General features: G+C 46.1%; 2 protein-coding genes and 1 long non-coding RNA gene across 3 annotated transcripts in view; 1 reads left to right on the forward strand and 2 right to left on the reverse strand.

Annotated features, from left to right (window-relative positions):
- LOC135309652 (uncharacterized) lies at positions 1–22,097 on the forward strand. Its single transcript, XR_010369840.1, has 3 exons — positions 1–174; positions 810–1,020; positions 20,461–22,097. It is a non-coding gene; the product is annotated as an uncharacterized LOC135309652 (long non-coding RNA).
- On the reverse strand, positions 1,663–17,585 carry MAP6D1 (MAP6 domain containing 1). The gene is made up of 3 exons (XM_064435847.1): positions 16,627–17,585; positions 6,290–6,407; positions 1,663–3,754 (listed from the first exon to the last, which is right to left on the reverse strand). The coding sequence occupies exons 1-3, from the start codon at positions 17,127–17,129 to the stop codon at positions 3,677–3,679; spliced, it is 699 nt and encodes a 232-aa protein (XP_064291917.1). The 5' UTR covers positions 17,130–17,585; the 3' UTR covers positions 1,663–3,676.
- Positions 22,007–23,534, reverse strand: part of PARL (presenilin associated rhomboid like) — a 12,827-nt gene continuing 11,299 nt past the window's right edge. The window contains exon 10 of the mRNA XM_064435846.1: positions 22,007–22,392. Coding sequence (XP_064291916.1) covers positions 22,275–22,392 — 118 coding nt within the window. The 3' untranslated portion in view covers positions 22,007–22,274. The remainder of the gene's footprint in view (positions 22,393–23,534) is intronic.

The following is a 23,534-nucleotide window of genomic DNA, read 5'->3' on the forward strand; positions in this document are numbered from 1 at the left end:
CCCCCTCACAGAGACCCCACACACAGCTCCCTCCCCTCAGAGCCTCCTCCACAGCTCCTTTGCCTCAGAGACCCCCTCACAGATTCCCCTCACAGAGACCCTCACACAGCTCCCTCCCCACCACCCCCTGCCAGCGCTGGACACCGGCACTTGACACGGACAGGAACTGAAAGAGTAAGCGAAGTTACCAAACTTCTGTGTCCTCCCTGCCCTGTGGGGAGGAGCCGTGGGTGTCTGTGAACAGACTAACGCGCCGTTGTTTTTGGAAATGCTGCAGAGCTCAGTGTTAGTGCTAAATGCCACACAAGTGCCTCCTGCCCTGGAAGTAAAACACAGCCTTTCTGGGCTGCACGGCACCAGCAATCCCTCTGTGGCAAACCACGTTGGTCCTTAGGATCAGACATTACTGCAGTGGCCAAGGTAGAGGACATGGGTGTAACTAAGGTAGAGGTGATAGGTTTGCATCTGATTGTTCACTCAAAGAAATTGGTGCAATGGAGAGAGACATGTGCCGTTTATGAAAGCAAGCAAATCAGTAATGTGCTGCTCGTGCAAGTTCACAACAACTCTCCTGAGCGATGGTGGATTTCCCTCACCAAAGCTTACATTGAGCATGTGGCGGTGTGGATGTTCACTGCTCCCTGCCACAAAACTCACCTTCAGCATCCCAACAGGCCAGGTGTCAGCAGGACTGAACAAAACAAGCAGGTTCAGTGTCACCCTAGAGGTAATAAATTCTAAAGTTACAGGTGTAAACCCTTCCTTTTTAAAGGACATTTCTTTATGTGTCAAATAACCCTTACTTGCAGTATGATTCACAATCAAAAATCCTTGAGGGACTTGGATATGGGCCCAGAGCAACTGGGAAGACAAATAATAGTGTGAGAGCAGTGTTGGAAGCAATTCTGGCATCACGACTCCCTGGAGCCTGCAAAACTCATGTACATTTGACTTCTTCAGAGGAATTTGGTGTGATACCTTTCAATCTGGTTGAGGCAGGCATTTTTCATACAAAATCAGGTAAGTTGCAGACATTGACAGCCAGTGGCATCACCCCGGACCTTACAGTGGTAAGTGCCTGCTCACTTTTCCTTCTGTTCATAGCTCATGTAAATTGAGTAGCAGCTTGGGAGCCTTTGGCTTTCTCCTGAAAGTCTTTTGAGGCATAGCTAGAAGAGCTTTTGCACTATCTAGGGAACCTGGTTGTATCTTCAGCACTTTTACTGACTGAAATGTTCTTGGGAATAACTGTAAAGCAGTGGTCTCTTCTAACATTCAATGCTATCACCTTTTCCTGTAATTTATGTGAGAAGGCAGAGTGAAACTGAGGTGAAACTTAACAGGGCACAGTGTGGGTACTGCAGAAAGGGATCTTCAGAGCATGGCATCTACATCAAAGTGTGTCAAACCTCTGCATTTCATAGGGAATGCAGCTGGGCCACAGCTCTGAGTGTGCCTTCAAGCTGTCCTTGCTGGGGGCTGTGCCTGGGGGAAAGCTCCAGGAGTAAGAGTTGACACTGATGGCTCTGAATGCATTCCCAATGCCTTGCTTGGTGTCCAGTGTGCCCTGCTATCATGCAGTGACAAATTGTACTGCAAGGTTGAATACCTGAGGGTCGTATTTTACAACCATAACAACAAAAATACGCGAGAGAACCAATAGCCAAAATACATTTTAATTTATTAAATTAAATCCAGTCCATTTGATAAAATACAAGCTTATTATATTACCAATTTGTTTAAACCTGGGTCATTTTTTTAAGAAATACAGTCAAATAAGAAGAGATAACAGACAATTTCCTTTTTTACTTTTTTTTCCCTTGCTGTTAATAAAGTCCAGGATTGAAATGAACATAAATTGTTTGAACAAAACTATTAAAAACATTATAAAGAGATTAAACAAGCAGATTGAATTCTTAGAAACATCTAACATGCAAAACTTCTTTTAGCACAGTTTGAATGCTTCAAATGAATTTCCTGAAAAATTATTTTGGCAAGCACTGGGATTTCTGCAGGTTTCTCCAAGGATGAGTGTGGGAAGAGCCATCCCTTGTCCCAGCCAAATGCAGCTTCCTGCAGGTGCTTTGTATTCGGTCCCACTATAGAGAACAGGGATGGCACCATTAAATTCTCACATAATACTGTGAGAAGATGCTGTCTGCATGTACTGCAAGTACAATTCACATGCCAACAGCTCAAAAATTGTTCTTATGGGAATTATCAGCAATGCATACGTTTTAGCAGAATCCCCAAAGTTCATTAAATTTGTCTTAGACTTCAGCTAGTAAGAAGGTTAAGAAAAAATCCTCCTGTGTAAAAGTCTGTTTTATTACAGATTAATGAATATCTGATCACTGTTCAAGTCTGAGGATAGTTTCCCTTGTTCTGGACAACACATGTGTTGCAAACGCAAATTAAAAGTTTTTCAATTTATTTGTCCAAAATAATTAGTAAATCCATTAAATAAGCAGTAGACTAATCATTGCATGTTATCGAAATAGAAATTGTAAAGTCTCTATGAACAAAGGCTAAAAAAATGGTTTCTTGAAACACATGTACCTCAGCAAAAGTTAAATGCACAGCAGTCTAAAAAAATCAGCTTCAGAACAATGACACTTGAAACAGCCTATCTTAAAAATGACAGATGGCTTACATTCTACATTACATTTCTCTTTAAGAAGAATATCTAAGTAACATTCGCTTGTGGTTGTTCCTAGCATTAGCATTACCAATGTACAGGCGATAATTTAGGAATTTCAAGGCAATATTTTCCACCTTGCATATGCAAAGAGTTAACATTTATTAAAAGTATAAGCATATCCTTTTGATTAAAGGATCACAAATTGCTTTAGGTAAAATCCATGTACAATATTTACAGTCACCCTAACAGCTATACAAGTTACATAAGTATCTTAGATCCTCTGGAGGAGTCTGGTGGGTGCCTGGATGTATCCATGCACTCCTCTCCCCACCAGTCTGGTGCACTGCTGTCAGGGCTATCTCCTGGAGTTCAGTCCTCCCTTGCTCCTGCATCAGCTCTCCAATTTTGGAAATATCCAGCTTGCCAGCCTTAAAGGCCCAAGACACTGCATGTGCCAGATTTATTTTAGAGTTCAGTGACACTGGCTTCCTCCAGCTTCTAAAACAACTTTGGAAGTTCAGACCAGCCCCTTTGATGCTGTGCTTTCTGGCGATGCCATCTGAGGTCCTACTCCCAAAACCCCCCAAGAAGCTCAGAAGTCAGCCAGACTACTCCCTGTCTTTCAGTGGCCTACTTAGAGGGTGTTGCTAAATAAAACTGGTTTGGGTTTTAATTATCCATCCTACTTGCGAGTGTTTTCCCTCCTACCCTGTGTATTTCTGAGGAGGGATGTTGCCTGCAATCCTGCCTTTGCTGCCCAAAGTCAATCTCCTAATGTGACGCCAGCTGGCATAGTAATGAACCTGCTCCTGTGAAAAACTGGGTCACTCCTTGCAGCGTGCTCTGCCAGTTCTGAACCAAGCGCTTTGCGGTTTGTCGTGTTAACAGAAAGTGTGTGTGCATATCATTAATCACTGGAGCTGCTTTTGATAACACCGGGTCTTTGATCTTAACACTCCTCATGAAAATTGCATAGTGATACATCTTAACAGAAACTCCACGTTTAAGCTGCCTGGGTGTGAGGAGGGTCCAGGTTCACACGTTGAGGATCCGTGATGGCGCCTGGAAAACAGCAGAAGGGTTGGGGGAGAACCTGGTCTTCACCTCCGGGATCTAGTGGGGGAGGAAGGGAGAAGAGCATTAGTGTGACACAGGATACAGCTGTCAAAGAGAGTTTGAGGGGCCTGGGGTGTTGTGAGGATCTATCTGCTCTCCCTGTAACCACCACCCAGGTGTCAGCCCATGGCTGGGCATCAGTGAGATTGGTCTTGCTGTACAGGGTGATTCAAGGGCAGGTGGGATGTTAGCAAACACTCTACAAGCATCACAACAAATTCACTGCTGGATGGGTGCTGGATTTAAGTGAGAGGAATTAGAGTGGTGTGTGTCTGGTCCTTAAGCTTTTGGAGAATGCCATCCAGGCTCCATAAAAATGTTCCATTGTAATGCTTTATGGGGCCACAGTCCATGTCTGCTGTGAATAGAGGTGCAGACCTGGAGGACCCAAAGGAGACAAACTAGTTACTGGACATGCCAGGCTGTTTAACTGCAAGGACTTGGATAAGGATGTAAACTTCTCACGCCTGGAGGAAAGGCAGAGATAACAATGGTCGCTTTCTCTGATGTCTGTGGAATCAGAATTTCATGCAATATATAGCCTCTGTAGTTGTACTGAAGCATGAAGGACACCTGGATGCTTCTGTCATCCCTAATGCTGAAAACTCAAATGATTTTATATAGGACTGACTGTGCATCCAGCCCAGGACTTGGGGTGAATCTGGCCATAAAACATGAAAGGGTTGAAAGCTCTGCTGGGTATGCTGATGGCACCATCCAAGCAGAGAAAGAAGTGCAAAACTACAGGCAAAGAGAGTACAGGGAAAGCTATTGATCTCTGGCTGATGTTGTTTCATTGTTCTGATTTTTCCATTCCTCTGGGGCTGCATCTGACACTAAGGAACAAGTGTGATATCACAAACAACATACGCACAGCTCAGTGGCTGGGGAGAACCAGCAGCCTGAGTCCTACAGGTAGGCTGTCAGGACATACCATAAATCTGATTTCCACATCTGGCAAAGCCAGGGGCTTCAGGTGAGAAGGAAAATCCTAATGGCCAGATGTGAACCAGGGAGAATCTGACTTCTCTTTGGACTGGTGGCATCTGGGCACCATCTTCATTCCTGACTACACCTTTGCCATGCTGTCTGTTAGAGAGACTGTGATGGTGCCCTGGGGCTCCAGGACGTTCAGAGTGCCGTGGCCTTGGTAGCATGTGTTTGTGTCTAGAATTCTAGTCTCCTCTTTCCTTTCCTCAAGAACTGGCATAGGGACCTTCAGGGATTTACCTAGGACCCCCTTCTTTGCATCCTATCTGACAAATTGGAGAACACCATATTTTTACTCCTTAGGGTCAAAATGCAAAATTAAATTAACAAGGGTCAAATACAAGGTTAAAGGGTTAAATGCAAGGTCTACCCTCATCACTGCACCTCAGTAAACAGCCCAGACTTTTCAGAGCAAGGAGGAAAATTTGGTGAGGTTTGCAAATTCTGTTTTGCCTGAGGTCACTGTCCCACTTTCAGCAGAGCTGGCTATACCCATCGTGAGCCTCATCGCAGCAGTGTGCCAGCAATCCTCTGCGGAGGAGGCACTTGACTGTCTGCTGATTAAACACTTCTTCCTTGTCTCCTCCAAGGCAAAGATTTACTTTTCACATGTGGCCCTGGAGTAGCTGCTGTTACCTCTACTGGCGAGCACATTGTGGCTGGGGAGTTCAGCCCCAGCCCTAGCCCTGCATTCTGAGTCATTCAGTGCAGCCTGTGAGCAACTCCTGTGGTTGACTGGGAGGTGCTGTTCTCTTTGGTGGTCTAATGCAAAAAGCAGCTAAAACAGAGCCTTGTCAGTGTGCACCTTCCTTTCTTCTGGGGATGGGGAGTGTGGGGGGCCCTGCCAGGAAAAATGCTGAGCACAGAATGTTTCTTCATGGGATTTTCAACAGCACCTGTATTTCACAGCAATAAAATTATCTCTGCTGGTATAGAGAAACTCACAGAAAAAAATTGTAGAATCTCATAGGAAAATCCCAAGGAAGTCTCAGAGGTGTGCAGCTTGTGTGTTCATCACAGCCATGTCCTCCCTGGCATTCACAGTGGGGGCACCTTCTGCCCACACCAGCAAGGGGGAGTTTTGTGCTGTCTGGGCAGGTGCTGTTCCTTAGGCAGTGATCTGCAAGGATTCCCAGGCAAACACCTGTGCCCAGAGGACAAATCTGACTCTGCAACCCCAGTGCTGGTCCCCACTGACTGCTCCAAGTCAGTGTTAATGGCACCTTACACACAGAGAGCTGATGACACACACCTTGTACATAAGGTGTGTGTCATTGAGGGAATGGTAGATCTTGAACTTCCTTCCAGTTTAAAATCTTTGTCTTGGGTTGAAATATGATCAGTTACAGTATGACATTATCTAGCATGCCTTTTTGAAGGCAAGGGATGGCCACATTGCCTAATGGGCAGTGACAAAACAGTTGTCCATGAGGATGTGGCTTTATCCTACATGCACCGCAGCAATCAAATATGAGGAGTTCCTGATGTGCACTTTGGGCATTATTCACATGGACTTTAGGATTTTTAAAAACTGCTGATTACCTTAAAGTCTGCCTTGTAGCTTGTCTCTTGAACAAAATGGTCTTCTGGGATAATGAAACCTTGTTTTGACTTTATAGGCTTGGATGGTTTTGCTCCAGTCCATGGGCGATACTCTTGTCTGAAATGAGATTGTCAAGACAGAAGAACTCGTAAAAGACAACATTATCACAGGGTGCTTCTGCTCAGAGTGGTTGCAAAGCCAGAAGGCAAGGTGGGATGCAATCAGCTTGCAAGGCTGACCTTGTCTGAGGCATACTGACAATAAAAGAACTGAGCCTAGCAGCCTGTTTCTCTCAGAAAGCCCAGATTGAAAGATGGAACAGGGCACGGACTGGGCTAACTGTATTCCCTGACTTAACTCTTCTTTATTCCCTACAAAATGTGCTCTTTCCTGGAGGTCATTGATGCTTCCCTCCTGGGTAAGAAGTCAGGGTTACTTTTTGCATGCTAGCCCACAGACCACTTACAATGTAAAACATTGTCTGGCACGTTGGCCACTTCCATTGTAAGACACTGTGGGCTGATGTGTGGCCCTCACATATGCCAAGAGCCTGCTGATGTTCACATACTTGGCTGTGGCTCTCTCAGCAGCAGTGTTTGCCAGTGTGTGCTGTGCTGCACAGCTGTGCAGCTCAGTCTGAAATGCATCCAAAGGGAGACACCGTCTCAGCTGGCAGATGCTTACGCTGATGATTTTTCTTCAGATGGGGGGAAGTGCTTTAAATCTGCATGAGGATGTCTGAGAAGGCATTGCTGCTCCAAGAATAAGTCAGCCAAGGGTCATCTGAGAAATGCACAGAGACTGCACTGAGAAAGGGGCAGCACCTTTTGACAGCACCAAAGAACAGCATTGCAGGGTCTGCTTAGTTCAGCTGCCAGCTCCCTTCTGCAGCTTTCCTCTGCTTCTCTGCACGCCTTGCCACAAACAGGCCTCACTAATGCCCTTGCCATCAGGACTTGCTGGATGCTGCAGTAGCAGCCAGCTGAGCTGCCTTGTTGCTCAGAGGAAGACAGAAGTCTGCTCTGTTTGTGTGTGTATCTCTGGCAACGAATTCAGGCAGCTTCTGTAGCAAAAGGAGAGGTGACTAACCGAGATGTGACAATCTTATTTTCATACCCTGCCATGGTTAAATAACTGCATTTTACTATCTGCTTATATACAGGATCAAGGGGTAAGACTGAGACTTGTTTTAATGTGTCAAGCTTATCTTTGATCACAGCCTTTCTGAGTTTCATTTTTCCAAGCATGCTATATTTATAATAACTGCAAATTCCTCTTTTAAATATCTAACTCAAAGTGCATAAGTGTGGAGTACTAATTTAGAATGTGTAGTTTAGACTTGATCCTTGTAGTATATTATGGATAATGTCCTATGGAAGAACTTCCTGGTGCTGGAAAGCAAAGCCAGGCCCCTTTCAGGGCTGTCTATGTCACTTGCAAATCTTGTTTATAATCACTTTGTTCTTGCTGTCCTGAGCTGCCACCTTCTGCCTTCTCTGCACCATGCTGTTTGGGCCTGCTCAGGCAGCAGGTGAGTGCCCATGCAGCATCCCTGGTGCTGGTGGTGGCATTCCTGCTCCCTTCCTGTAACACCTCAGGATAAGGCAGCACTTTTGAAGAAAGGTGATTTTGGCCAAGCAATGTCCCAAGAAGGCAACCTTTCAGCCAGGAATCCCAGATGTGAATGAAAGCAGAGCTAAATCTGACCTGTGTCCTGCTGCACAGCCAGAGGGAGGACACAGCTATTGGGCAAAATACCAGCAAAATGGTACAAAACCATCAGTTACACCCCCACAGTTTCTAGGAACTGGAACCTGCTGTTCCACATAAAGCCTGATTTCCTCAGGAATGCTGGTGGCATTGATTCCTAACCATTCATCCTTGCACTGACTGGTCTCCCTGCTGCAATGGAGTGTGTCTCCAGCTTTCAGTGAATGACTGTGCTGCCTGCCTGTGCAGCCAACTCTGTCTCAATGCTTTATAGCAGATCATTTGCTGATTTGGCAGGCCCCCAAGCACAGTCCTTTTGGATCACAAGACCCTCATTTTGGCTGGAAGTCAAACCATTCTCCTCTCAGCCTGGATAGTCAAAACTATTTTTGAAGCACCTACATGCACTGAGGAAATGCTCCCCACAGAATCAGAAACATAAGGGCAGATACAGTCATGGCCCACACCACAGCAGCATTTCTGTTTGGAACTGGGATTTTGCTCTGGGGGCACCCAGAAATCTGAGCCAAAAGTGAAAGGCAGAGCAAAACAGAGACAACTTAGCTTAACTCCTTTTGGGAGCTGAAGTACTTAACACAAGAAAGGAACCTTTGGTCAAGAAAGTGCAGCTAACTAAATTTGCTCTGCTTCTAAGCTTGCAGGATATATGCTCCCATCTCCAGCTGCACAGCCAAGAGTCAGAAAGAACATGAGCCCAAACATCAGTCTGGTGACTGGACTAGAAATCAGTGTTGGAGTCATCAGTGGAGTCAATCTGATCAAAGCCTGGGGAAGAGGAATGACCTGTTTTTAATGTTACTTAGTTTAAGATGTTAAGTGACAAGAATAGTGACTGTCTTCCCCTTTGTACCCCGTGTAGTGTGACATCCAGCTGCTGCTGGGAGTGAATATGTAAGACTGGCTGCTGTTGCTGGAGACAGTAATCTTCATCCTTCCTGCTGCACCTCTCTCCTCCTCCCCTTGTGCCTAGACAGCACAGCTGCAGCTGTTGGGTTACTTTGGGACTGCAAGGACCTGCAGTGGAGGGAGGGTAGCCTCCAGGCCCAGAACTCAGTGACCAGGCTCTCTTGAGGTTCTGTTTTGTCCTAAACTCTTGCAACCTAAAGGTGAGATTTTTGATCTCCATAAATGAAATGACCTGGTGGTACCTGAAGTATTAAACCATTGGGGTTGTGAAAGAAACACCTCCAGAGTAGCACACAGGCTTTAAAACAGTAGTGATCAAAAGGGAAGGGCTGGTTTTTGTGTACTGCTGTTTCTTTACCTCTAACTCACTCTAGGAATAATTAAGAAGCAGCTTTTTGCAAGTGGGTTGTCCCAGTTCTTTGATCATATACATCACTGCTTTTTCAACTGTTTCTTTGCTCTTTCTCAAAATCGGATAATAGAGCTCGAGAAAAGGCATTTCTTTTGTAATATGTGGGGATGTGTCTGCAGGGGAAGCTCTGAATCAGTGCAGTGTGGAGAGGGAGGCTTGTGGCCTGCTGGGACAGTTTAACCCCTGTGGTGATGAGAGATGGAGCAAGTGGGAGTACAAACAATGTATAGGCTAGAAAATAAAAAAAAGCACTGGACTGTTAATTAGCAGGGTGTTGTGATGAAGCCCAGCATTGATGAGAGCTGTTTCACTGAGCTGCTGTTTATGTGCCACCTCCCCCCCGGGTGAGCAGCACTGCCTGTACCAGGCTGTCAAACAGCTGAGACAGGGGGTCAGGCAGGAGAGATGGCCCCATCATCATTCATCGTGTGGCCTTGCAGACTTCAGGGAATGATTTGGGAATGATGCATTTGGGATTGGTCCTTCTGTTCTTTCCAACCACAGGGTCTGCTGCTGCTGCAGCTCGAGCTGCTGGATGCTGTGAGCTACACGATGACCAGCCTATGTGCTGCCTCCAGCTCTTTCCCCATTTCATGTGCTCTACTAATGTTTTCTGCTTTGCAGAGAAAGCTGTCTGCAAAATCCATCTTATTTCACTGACCTAGTGAACATCTAGCCCAGAAAGCTTTTAATTTCACCAAGGTGTAGGGCACTTCTGTTAGGCACAGGGAGGCAGACAGCGGGAATCCCAACAGTGCTGTTTGCAGTGCTGGGGCTGCTGTTTCCATACAGATTTATCTTCAGCATTGACAGTCATGAAGCACCAATGCCAGAACAGCTGTCATTTTAGTACCTCATCTTTATGTCAGTTTGCTTTGCATGATTAATTATCAGTGGTGGTTCTGAGCCACTGCATAACATGGCTTATTTAAGAATTGGAGAAAAAGGCTCATTCTGACCTGGTCAGTATATGGTCAGTATAGCTGACAATAACTCAAAGCTACACTGCCTGACCTACTCTGTTTTCATTCTTCTCCCTCCTTCCTTCTCATACCCATCACATCAGTGACAATTTAAAAGCATAATGAACATTCTTCCAAATTTCATTTTAGAAGGAAACTTGTGTTCACAGCTTGGGGTGTCTGTTATTTTCTTTTGAAAGTACAAACTATTGTAGATGTCCTCTGGGGAAGCCAGACTGCTGTGGGAGAGGTTTTGGCTGAAAGTGTGGGGTGTGAAATGTCCCCCTGTGTGCAACACAGCTCTTCATGGACTACTGCCAGGGCCATTCATCTGGTTTGCCCAGGCAGAGCTGGGTGGCCAGCAGTGCTCTCCCAAGGGACAGGCTCAGTCCACTTGTTGGCAAAGAGCTCCACAGGTCAGGGAGGGTGCTATGATGTCTCCTGGCAAATGGAAGATTGCAAATGTTACAAGTCATGGTCACAGTGAGAGTTCTGCACGACAAAGTCAGGAGCCCTCCTGGATAAGGGATCCATTAAACTGCTTCTCCTCGTGGCTGTGTCAGACACTGCTGGGGTGCCCTTCCAACCCTCAGACACAGAGGCAGATTGTGCCCATTCTCCTATCCAGCCAAAGAGACCAGCATGAGGATAGAAATGGGGGAAAGGCTTCAGGAGGGGGGAAAAACAGAGGGGTAGAGAAAAGACAGCAGAAAGATAGACCAGCACACAGGAATTACAGAGGAGGAAAGCAGAAGCCACTTGGATATCTCCAGTAAGGTCAGGCAGTACCTGTTTGGAGCTGTTCATAAGTCACATTCAGGTCTTTCATTCAGCAAAATACCTGAATGAAAGTACAAGACCCTAAGACTCAAACTGTTATCTCAGGGTGAGTTTTAGGGAGTTGCTTTGCTCACAGGCAGATGCCCAAGGAAGGAGCACTTACATTGGTGTGACAGGACAGGCAGCTGCTTCTCTCTTATCAGAACCATGTGACTGGGGATGTGTGGGTAGGTCTGAGGGTCTTGACTTCTGCCATCCACCCATTTTCCATTCTTTCACTCTAATATAAGGCTGAAAAGACTTTAAGTGGAGGAAAATTCCTCCTACTTTAAGAAACATTGAATCCCAATTTCAGTTCTACAGCACAGTTTGCACAACAGACACCCTCTCTATTCCCAGCCCCACTGTGTCTCTCCTCACACACCTCTGTGCCCCTCCAAGCCCTCTCTGCCCCAGCCAGGCTATGCAGTGCACAGTGGCACTCTCTGGATCCATCCCAATGTCTGCACCAAGCAAGCTTACTTCTTAAATAGCATAAAAATCAGGGGCTTGAGTATTAATTTCCCCAAGCAGCAAGATACTTAAGAATGTAAAGATAACTGTAAGCCTTGATTATAAAAGATTTACTGCTATTATTAAGGATAAGCATGCCTTTAAAGATCTTGCTGGATCAAGGATGGAGCTCCTCATACACAGTACTATTAACCCTGCAGGCTCAGGTGCATGCTCTGATCCAATACATTGCTGAACAGAAGCTCAGGTATTTTTTGCTGTTTTCTGCACAGCAAAATAATAAGATGCTTTTTAAAGTTAGGAGTCACCACAGTTCACATTGCTTTTCTGCACAAGCACTATTTGAAGGCAGATGAATGTTCAGGCAGCCAAGTAACACACTCTGAGTGCATCCATAGTTATGGGGAAAAGCCTTCACTCTGTGGGATCCCTCCTCATGGGGGGATGTTTGATTCATAGTCATAGAATGGCATGTGCTGAGTATTTGTACTATTGGGAATTTGTACAAGGTGGGAATTCAGTTTGCTGAGGCATCTTCCACCTGCTATTCCCAAAAATCATGAGCAATGGCACAACAGACACCTTTCCCCTTAATTACTCCAGCTCTTTATGAGGTTTTGTTTTCATCAGAACAACATGGCTCACTCTGGTGAGGAAGAAACCTTCCTATCTTAGGGTCCCAGTTTGGCATTATTTACTGCCAAGTTGGGTGCTCTTGACTCTCACACCTACTCAAAATACCTGCCATGGAAACCCCAGCTGCAGAGACTGGGCTCTGCTCAGGGCCTGCATTGTATGTGTGTGCAGAAATTTGAAGTCATCTCCCAGTTGCCCAAGTGCCAATACAAGTAAAGATGATGGGTCAGGGGAAAAGAAGCAAAACAACTGCTCACAGGTCTGGTGCAACATTTTCACTTACACGCCTGAAGTGTATTCCTGGCAGGTTACTGAAGGGATAACTGATGTTTGTAGTGATTTATAGTGTAGTTGAGCCTTGACCAGGGTTCTCCTCCCAGCAGTACTGGCCCTGACAGACAGGCTGTGCCTTCACCCCTATTGCCTTCTAACAAGGCAAGAAGATGACATCCAGAGAACAGAGCCAGGTGGGGATACCTGCTAACAGCACCAACTTCTCTCATCCTCTGTTAAGGGAGCTAAGTAAAGCACTTCTCTATTTCTAGACCGTCTGCTAAATGCAATCAAGACCTAGTACTACAATTAATTGTGTGCAAAGCCAAAAGTACATAGCGCCTGCAATTTACTGCTGAAGGGACAAGTCACTTCCGTGACGCCAAAGGACAAACCCTTGGGAAGGTGCAGAGAGGCCACTCAGCACTTTCTTCTGCCTCCTCCAGCATCAGTAAGGTGTAATCTACTGCAACCCTCTGCAGCAGTCCCCAGGATCTTTTCACAGTTGGAGCACATCCCATTTTAGGCTTTCAAGTGCAGCTTGTATTGATTTGCCTTAACCTGTGTGCCTGAGCTCCCACAATGCAGCCCCATTGGGTTTGACTTCATTTAGACCCTGCAAAACTCCAGCCAAAATTGAGGGACTGGAGGGAGAGAGAAGCTGCCCAAAGATCTGGGGACACAGGGCAATAGGGTAGGGAAGTTGTAGGGCAGTTTGTAGGGCAGACAGTTGTGCTGTTCTTCCACCTTTTATTCAGTTATTATTTCAAAATACAAAAAATCTTCACTTCCTCAGTAGTACAGGTATTGCTCCAACACCCCCTCCACCTCTTTACTCTGGCCATAGACAGATTCCTCCAGTCTCAATCACTGATCCCAGAGGTTTATTTTGTTCTGGGAAATGTCAGGTCATGCTGACCAGCTTCACTGTCTACAGACAGATTTGTGTGCTTCCTTCTGAGCTTAAAGCAGAATGCAGAATGAAGTCTCACAGGAGCATTGCACTGATAATACAAAGGTGCATCAAATGGTGCTGAATGTTACAGGGGACTCAACATTACACTTGGGTGCTTCACAGAAACACAATAGGCTGCTAGAGTCAAAATTCCTGAATTAAAAAGACCCAAAGTACAAAACCTAAAGAAATCCCAACACCTTACAGAGTGAAACAAGAAAACCACTATTGCTATAAAAAGCATGGAGTGGACCATGTATCAATGCCAACTCTTCTGCATTGTCTTGTTCAAGACAGAACTTGTCTTTCCCACCAAGCAAGCCCAGGCAGCTGCTGAGACCTGGCAGAGTCACAAAGTACAGGTGGAGGCTACTGACCAGCAGTGCCCACGCTGCAGGAGCCAATCCTCCAGGAAGAGCCTCACAGGGGCCTGTCCCAGCTGTTCACAGAACCTGCTGAAGCTCCTGGAGCACAAAGGACTCAAATGACCCATTTCTTGGAGAGTGGACACAGTTCCCCATGCAGACAAGCCAGTCCTCAGGGCTGCCCCACCTCCTCACTGGGCTGACCCACAGGGAGGGCTGCTACTCCTGCAAGCAGAAAAGAGGGAATCTCCCTAATGTTCTCCCTAGCAAGGCAGTGAGACTGTCTTACAAAAAACATTGTTATCATACCTTTGCTTCTCTTTACCATCTGCTGCAGTGGTTCCTGCCTGCATGTCTCTGTAGGACACTCTTCCTTTTTCCAACTGCCCCAAAGACATCATGGGGTTCACCAACCTCCTCCTCAAGACAAAATGGGCCTTAGTAAAGAGAAACCCCCTTGCTCTGCCTCTACCACAGGTGATCTGCCTTCCCTGCTGCCCTCGCACCTCTGGGGGAGTACAGTCTACAAGAATTTGGGAGATCCCTGTTGCCAGAGCACAGTGGGGCTGTGTATGGCCACCAAGGGACAGTTTAATAAACAAGGAGGGTGTATATGGTCTTTGTCACAGAGGAAGATGAAGAATATCAATCCTTAATGGTGCTGGTTGGCTACTACTTGAATATTGGACACGTTTGCAGACTGCAGTGCTGCCTTTGGAAAATAAGGTAAGAGGAGAGGAGTGAGCTGTAGTGGTTTTCATGGAAATGTCCTTGTGGGTTGTGAGTGCTCAGCTTACCAAGGGTGGGTGTGCTGTGATCAGCCCTTCCCTGCTTCAGACTGCAGGAGTGCCATCACTGAAGCTACCAAATACAAACCCAGTACCCTAAGTGTAACTTATAATTCGTGTAACTCTGCCAAGTACATGCTTAGTCTTTAAAAAAAAATCTAAAGAAAATATACTCTTGGAGCTTGTGAAGCTATTGTGAACTTTTATCCTGCTGCTTGTTGTGAAGCCTTGGTGCTCAGTGGTACAGCAACTTAAACATGACATTGTTCCAGGTGACAATCTAAAGAAACTATGGGAATTGCTGGAATAAGGTCAAAAGTAGTTGGACTTAAATAGTTCTGTCTGCATCAGTTGTTTACTGTGCCTCCAAACAGCGTAAAGGTTTTATATGGGAGCTTTTTTCCAGTGTGGCTGCCCTGGCTTGCGCCTCCATCCTTGTCATTAACTGCTCCTTCTTTCAGTTGTGAGTAGTTCCTCAACTACCTTGAAGTCTTACTTTTTGTAAAATTTGTTTTGGTTTGCATGCTGCTATGTTGCCCCAGCCAGTACTTTGTCCTGTGATCTGTAAACTTCTTGTTCTTTGATGACAGTAGTTGAGAGCCTGGTGTAAGAACAGACGAGTTAGAGGGGAGGAAGGAGAGAGAAGTGACTCTGAGCACTTGAACTGCTACAGGAAAGCTGTGGCTCTAATGCAGGCTGATGCAGCCTTCCCCTCGAGTCAGGCTGAAAAGGCAGGGGAAGCTTCAACAACGAGGTGGAGAGGGATGTGTTTCTGAAAGATGAATCTTGCTAGTCTTGTTCTACACAGGTTTCTCTGAAGTAATTCCTTGTGGTTTGAAATTGAAAAGTGCTTTACCTTAAAACCAATAATTACTCTGTGATTGTCCTGTGAGATGTGGCAAAGGAAAAAATAGCGTATAAAATCAAGTACTGCAGTTATCCTTTCAGAGTCTGCATGTTAACTGCACAGAGCTGCCTGTGCAGGAGGAGTGGGATAAGCAATACTGCTGTGCAGGCTGGTAATCCTCCCCGAGGCACCAGTTTGTCTTAAAAGCACTGTGATAAATAATCTAATGAATTGCAGTGATGAAATTTCTCCTAGGTAGATAATAATAGGCAATAAGTGCCTAAATACTTGTGAACCAGTTAGAATAAAAATAATTACTCTATTAGTATACCTCATAGGTATATTAAAATCTGCCAAACATCATTATGAGGGAGCATGTGGTAACAACATGAAACTGATACAATATTCAACAGCAGCACTGTGGGAGCTGAAATCTCTCTCCTTCCATGGAGGATGTCAATAAGAACAGAAGTTGGGTTTAGGTGCATTCCACCTGACTGCTTGTTCCTGAAAATAAACATCTGTAATCTGTCATACTGTTCAGAGGGAAAAGAAGACAGCAATAAGATAAGTCACTCAATTTTTAAAGGCTCTGAGACAAGTGGTTCGTGACAGTTTTTTCCATTGCCCATTAGATGACATAGGGGATATATCCTGCAAAATGTCTTCTGTCTGACTAATCTTTTAAGGCTGTAATTTGGCTCGCCTTGAATGTCGCATTCCAGGAGTTTTAAAGGGAAAACGATGGTGGCACTAAGGGATGCGGCTCTTGGGCAGGGACGGGACTCGGGCAGCTCCGGCTGTCGGGGGTGCCGTGTCTCCCGGCAGCGGGTGGGCCAAGCGCTGCTGCGCCAGGGATGGCATCATGGATCCCACCCGGGAGCACACTGAGGCCGGCCCCGCTGCCCCGGCACGGAGAGGGGCCAGCACCCCCCCGGGGCATAAGAGACGCTTTTAAGGACCGCACTTCCAAAAGCAAAGGCGGCTGCGGCGAGAGGCTGAGCCCGCGGGCGATCGGCAGCCCCCGTCCCCCTCCCCTCGGCGGCGGCTCCCCCGCGCCGCGGCCGCCCGCCGGCATCCCCGCCCCGCGCTGCGGAGCGGCGTCCCCCGCCCGCGGCAGGAGCAACCCGGCTCGGGGCGGAGCGGGGGATTCGCCGGGCCCGGTTACCTGTAGGAGGTGGTGTGGCCGCCGTCCGCCTGCGAGCGCGGCCGGAGCTGCTCGAGGCCGTCGACCGCCGGTCTCCCGCCGCCGCCGGGCAGGGCGCAGGCGGCGCGTCCCGGGGCGGGCTGGGGGGCGGCCCCGTCCCTCCCGCCGCCGCCGCCGCCGCTACTGGCGCTGACCCAGGGGAAGTCGTCTCTCCTCGGGAGGGGCCACGCTCTGAAGTCCCGCCGGTACTGGGTCTCGGCCGCGAAGGGCTCCTCGGCGGCGGCCGCCCGGCTCTTCCTGCGGCCGCTCGGCTTGCCGGCGGCGGGGTCCCGCGGGCGGCGCGCCGGGGCGGGCGGGCGAGCGCTGCCCCGCGGAGGGGGCCCGCCGCGCTGGGCCGGCCCGTCCTCCTGCTCCTCGATGTCCGAGTAGTTGTGGATGGTGAGCGGCACGGAGAGGTCGGACTTGTCCAGCTGGCTCCAGAAGCGGGCCAAGCAGCACACCCGGCTGATGCAGGGCCAGGCCATGGCCGCGGCCCCCACCTCGCCCGCAGCGGCACCCGCGGCTCCGGCGCCCGCAGCCGGCCGCGCTCCCGGCTTCAGCCCTCATCGGCGGCAGCCCCTCCTCCCGCCGCCCCCTTCCCCGGTAACGACACCCCCTCGCCGGGATTACGGCCCGCACACGTGACCCGGCTGCCGGCGGGAGCCCCGTGCAGCTGCGGGGGCTGCCGGCCGTGCGAGCGCGGCCGGGACCGGACCCCGCCGGGCTGCGCCCCCCGTCTGCCTCCGGGGGGACCGGCTCTGCCCGTGCTTCCTCGGGTCCCGCTGTCTGTCGGTGCTTTAGGAGCCGCTCTGTGCCCGGAGCGCGCCCAGTGACGGGCACCGGCCAGGCGGGGAACGCTGCTCCGCGCTAGCTGAGTGGTGCTGCTCAATCGTACCTTCGAGGCAGCCGTAAACATTTAGGATTAGAGAAGGCGTTTGGATGTGAAACCTGGCGCTTATAAAATAAGAGATCTGGGTGAGAAACAGCAGCATTGCGATGTGGTTTCCAAGAGCTTCATACGAATCCCCACCTCTCATAATCCCCTTCCATTTACATTAACAGTTCAACCAATTCACTTTTAAAATACTAACTATTGACCAAAATCCAAGCATCTATTATATATCTCAACACAGAGCCTACATCCTTTACTGTTCACTGGAGACTGCAAATTACAGCTTTCCTTTTATACATTCAGGTTCAAAACTAAACAGCCCTGGCACAAACCATTGACACTGACAGAATTACATCAGGAATAAAATCAGCCTTTTGAAATTTGACATTTTATGGCCGGTAGCCACTTATTACATAATGCTCCTCCACAATTCCCCATTCAGTGGGTTACTACCAAAGCTGAATCTCCCAAAGGGTCACCAAACTGTGAAATGCAAGGCTGTAAATGTGAAGAATGCAGATAAACTGATATGCCACCTATTGGAAAATCTATTAAAAGGCTAACAGGATAGGCATTTCATTTCAGAATATAATAATCCAATTGCAGGTGGTTATCTGATAAGCGAGGGGTTCAGCTTTACACTGAAAGAGGGCAGGCTTAGATTAAATAGTGAAATAATTTTTTTCTAATGAAGGTGGTTCAGGTGGAACAGGTTGCCCGGAGAATCTGTGGATTCTCCATCCCTGGAAGTGTCCAAGTCCAGGTTGGATGGGCTTGGAGCAACCTGGGATAGTGGAAGGTGTCCCTGCCCATGGCAGTGGGGTAGAACGAGATTATCTTTAAGGTCCCTTCCAACCCAACACACACCATTCTGTGAAACTTTATTAAGAAATTAATTATGCAGTGGAAGCTGAGAAGGTAAGATTTATTGCTTTGTTTCAGCTAAGCAGTTTCTATCTTAGTGTATCAGCACCTCACTTCAGTCCAGATTTACACCTGCTCCTGGGGTGAAGGAGGACTAGAAATGTGCATATGGACAGGGCCAGAACCTCTCCTTGAGTGTTTGGCCTCTCTAGAACACAATCGTGGGACAAAAAGAAATTCCTTTGCAGATGATCCTGCTGTCCTAAATATCTGATTTAGCACTTGCCCCTGCTGCTACCAGTTTTGATTTCACCATCCCCCCGCTCACATGTCAGCTGGGGCAAGGAGACTCAGAAATGTCAAGCAAAAACATTTTGATCCCAACACAGAACTCTTGTCACAATACTATACAGGCTGTTGGATGCTGTGTTTCATTTGCTGTCTGAAAACCTCACAAATGTAATTCTGCTTTTAGGAATATCCAGGGAGATATTTATTAATTTTCTCCTCTTCTTGGTTTTCTGGAACTGCTCTATTCTAAATTGTCATTTTTAAAAATAAATCATATCTGGTAAAGAGAAACAGACTTTACAGCCATGGGAGAAAACAGAAGATCTGCTTTATTACTGGCACAGTACAAATGATGCTCTGATCCTTTTTCCTAGGCCTGACTTAGCAAAATAGATTGGCGAATAAATCGGATGTCTCTGCTCATCCTGTGCCTGACGCTTCCTAGTACTGAGTTCAGCTCTGGCACTGCATGTCTCTGAGCCCACCTACAGCACCAGGGAGTGCTTTGAGCAGCTGCTCATCACAGCTTGTAGGATGAAATTGGCACAAAGGCTAACTCTGACAGGAAAACCAGAAGATGCTGGATGAGATTAAAAAGTTGTCTGCATTTAGAAGATTTGTCATGATTAAAAGCTTGGGGGGAGGAGGGGTGGAATACTGCAACACTAAGACAAAAGCCATCAAATCAGAAAGCAAAACAGCTCTTGCTGCCAGGAATGGGGGCTGAAAGCTCAAACAGTTTTAACACTAAAATGAAATTCCAATAGAGCAGATCCCTGAAACAAATTATTCCTTAAACGTGGCAAGGCCAAAGCAGACTTTAAAGCCACTGAAAAAGGATGAAGAATTGTGTCTCTGCATGATTAACCACAACTTTATACTTATTGCTGTTTTCCTACACAAACACTAGCTGTTGTCTCTGCCAAGTGTCCACATAATCACCACATTGTATTTTTATTCACAATAATCTCTTTGAAAAGGGAGGGGAAAGTCTTTCCATGTGGTTGGTTTTGGTTTAGGTGATTGGTTCTTTTTGTTGTTTTTTTCTACGTTTGGATTTTGGGCTTTTTCTGTCATTCTATTTTTTTTTTTTAGTCAAAGGTGTGACTAAATGCTGAGATATTGACACGTGCTGATGCCACATTTTGCAAGAAGTGCATATTTGCTTCCCAGAAAGGTCTCTTATGTATTCTAGTGAGCTGTTGTAACTTTAGGACATTTCTTGTCTTGGTGATTTGAGAATTTGTTTTCCTATTGCAGTTTTAAAGTAATTTTGGACAGAAAAGAGAGTTTGTCTTTCCCAGACAATGCTGCAGAAAGGCTCAGGTGCACAATGACATGAAACCCAATGCTTAGCCACTGCTTGGTGAAGATTTTTGTACAACCTTACATATGGTACACACCTCTAGGTTCTCTATAAATGAGGAAAATTGAGATACTGAACACCTTTTTAAGGGCAAATGCTCTTATACCTAAAGTTAAGGTGAAGCTTAGGCATGAGACCCTCAAACCACAGCCACTGGCTGCAAAGCTGGTACTTCCAAACCTCTGTGGCAGTTCCAGGATGTTTTTTTCAGGTGCTTTGAGTCCCTTCCTGCAAGCTGAAAGAGTAAAAACATGCTGCAGGGAGTGGGACTTCATTCTCTGCAGATGGCACGGGGCCAGGAGGTACTGGTGCTATGTTGAAGAACTTAATTGCAACTTCTCTTATCCTACTAGACCTGTCAAATATAATGTTCTTAAGGTTTAATACACTCTGTTTCCTGCAGCATGACTCCCTACTGCTTTCAGCCAGGATCTCTGACAAACTCTCAGCACACAGATAACTGTTGAAGAGACTAGGCAAGTTGTTGAATGGACAAGAGGTAACACAAGGAAGAGAAACAGGGAGAAAAAAGGAGTGGACAAACACAATAGATGCAAACCCAGGACGTGAAGTAGTCTGAGGTATGGCTTTTGAGCTTCTCTGTTCAGAGGCCATCATCTGCTGCTGCTGGCTTCTCCGTGGCTCGGCTGCCCTCTCTCTGCTGCAGCCAGGGCTGCACTGTGGCCCAAGCTCTGGGAACGGTCATGCTTGGCCACAATACCACAGCACACAGCAGGAAAGGGGCTTAAGGGATAGACTGGAAAGCCAGAAAACTTCAGAAGAGCAAAGGAATATTAGATGCTTCAGCTCCTTCATTTTTAAGCATTTATGTCGGCAGGCACATGAAGTTACAAATCCTCAAGTGCCCCATTTTTCTAATGAAGAAAAAAAAACTAAACAAGCACTGGCCTGAGACAGGGAGTTTACACCAATTTTGTACTCCACCATTTATTAAAACTGGTGACACTTAGCATTATGCAGTCCCTTTCCCCGGAGAAAATTTATTTTATGTGAGGCACTGCTGCAAAGTAAAAACAAACTCAAATTGCTTCTTACAAATGCAATATGTTCTTTGGCAGGTCAGTGGAAGGATTAACTCAGCTGACAGGAAAGAGTTAAGGGTTTGAACCCACCAGCTTGTGTCTGGGCAGCTTCCTCAGCCTTTTGCAATGGGTTCAGTACCATCATTGCATGACAGGCACAGAGCAGCAGCACATCCCAAATCCAGTTTTTACTTGTAAAATAGGAACATCGGTCAGGGTACTACCCTCAGGCTTACTTTAGTAGTTACTTCTGTTTACAGTGTTGCTGATCTCAGGCACCTCATCTATTTTTGCTGAAACTGCTTATTTTCTAAAACTGGCAGATTCTGAACCAGATGTTACAGGTTTAGAATTCTTAGAAAAACCTTAAAGAAAAGTAACAATACAGCACAGCTTAAAGAATACTCCTCTACCCCACCCCCAAAACAATGTAGTGAACAATATAAAGGAGTGCAACTCATGGTAGAATATCAAAAACCACAGCATGTGATTCTTCCCCTGCACATAATTATGAAAAGAATATATCATTGTAGTAAGATCTAAAAGCTTGTTGGAACTCAACAGAAATGAAAACCACAAGTTGAATAAGCCACAGGTGACAAAGCTGGACCATTAAACCAGTACATAAGCCTTGGCAAACATGCCAGTATTTCAAGTTTCACGTATTTCAAGTTTCAAATCAAACCATTGCCTCACTTCATCCAATAATTTCAACAATAAAAACCACTGAACTTCACCATATTAGCCTTATTTGAGTCCCACTTTCCCTTCTAGAAAAGCACCTTGTATTGTCTGGCAGACATCAGGAGTGTGTGTGATCCATCAGCTTCCTCAGTTCTGAAAATGTTTATTTTCCTAAGCATTAACCAGTTGCACTCCATTTTTTTAAACAGAGATTTAGGTCACTTAATTGAAAAACATGTTTTATTCCGCCTTTAAAAAGGTAATGCAGACTGTTACCTCAGAAAGCAATAGAATAAAAACCTTTATTGTTCCACCTTTGTCAGAGTTCATTTTCTATGGATATGAATTTTTGTAACATAATTTTGTTACATCGGAAACTTCAGCTCCTTAGAGGCTTCATGTGGAGTAGCAAAAAAACCTTCAAAACCAATTCAATCTCACGTCTTCAAGTAAGATACCACTTGGGCACAAGGAATCTCTAGGATAAGAATCAGTTAGATCTTCCACCTCCTCCCTTTCCTGTGTTCTTTGTCCTCATTTCATGCCAAGCTTTCACCAGTGGCTCTCTGTTCTTCCATATGAGCTCGTGGCCATAAGTCACGTACCACCTGAGAAAGAAAGTCAAAGTTAAAGTTAACTGTGGCTTCCCTCTGCACGTGAGGGAAAACAGGCTGAGCCTGAAACCAAGTAAGTACTCAGTGTGAGAGACAAGATAAACTAAAGCACAAAGAGTAACATGCTTGGAAAACAGCAGGTAAGCCACTCATTCTCTTGACTCCAAACAGTTAACTTTGTTGTTCTTGTTTGTCTCAGTCCTGAGAATGAACAGTTTTCATGTCTTTAATTTCAAGCTGTTGTGATTTCTACTTAGAAAAGCATAAAAAATGATCTCCATTTAAAAGACTGTTAAAACAGTTCTGTTGCTTGTGCTGATCCTTACTGACAATACCAAGGAAAAGTGTTCTTTCTTCTCCTATATAAGTACAACAGCCCCATAAAGAACAATCATGTTCCACTCAAAATGAATTTTCTTCTGTATGCACCTGAAGATTAATCTATCAAAGTGTTCTAGCTTTGTTTATATTCACAGACAATTATATATGCTAATACATGAATATCAACATAAGTGATTAAGCAATGAATGTTATGGTGGAAAGGCAAGAGGGGAAGCAACCACATGAAAATAGATTGAAGGTTCACTCCCAAGCCCAACTCCACACCTGAACCCTGAGGAACAAAAGCACTTTTCTGTGAGCCAGCAGCCAGTGAACTGGCCATCCCTTTAAATCATACAGCTGCTTTCTAAAGTGGGAGGCAATGTATGGAAAATACTTTGGCCATTCAACAGAGGTCCTAAATAAGGCCCTTTCTCTTTTAGGATGAAGTGACCAAAATCATCACTGAGTAGAACAAACAGGTAAAACATATGTAGGTGAGGACAGCAAGAAACTTGCCAACTCCAGACCATCTTTACTGCAACTACTATCCTCTTTTAATATGTGAATCTGCCTTACCAATGCAGATTGTTCCTTCATCACAATGAACAAGCTGACTCAGATCCACCAGGACAGAAAGCAGTTATGAATCAGCAAGACTACATCAGATGCATTTGTGATACCAGAGACAGGGAGAAAAGGAGACTGGACAGCACAGAGCTTACTGACACCACAGCCAAGGAATAGGAAACTATTTGGTCTACAAGCTGGTTTGCCTTTAAGTCCTGGCCTAGTGAAATCTCAGGTGGCCTTTT

Source organism: Passer domesticus, chromosome 11 (genome assembly GCF_036417665.1).
Source record: "Passer domesticus isolate bPasDom1 chromosome 11, bPasDom1.hap1, whole genome shotgun sequence".
NCBI lineage: Eukaryota > Metazoa > Chordata > Aves > Passeriformes > Passeridae > Passer > Passer domesticus.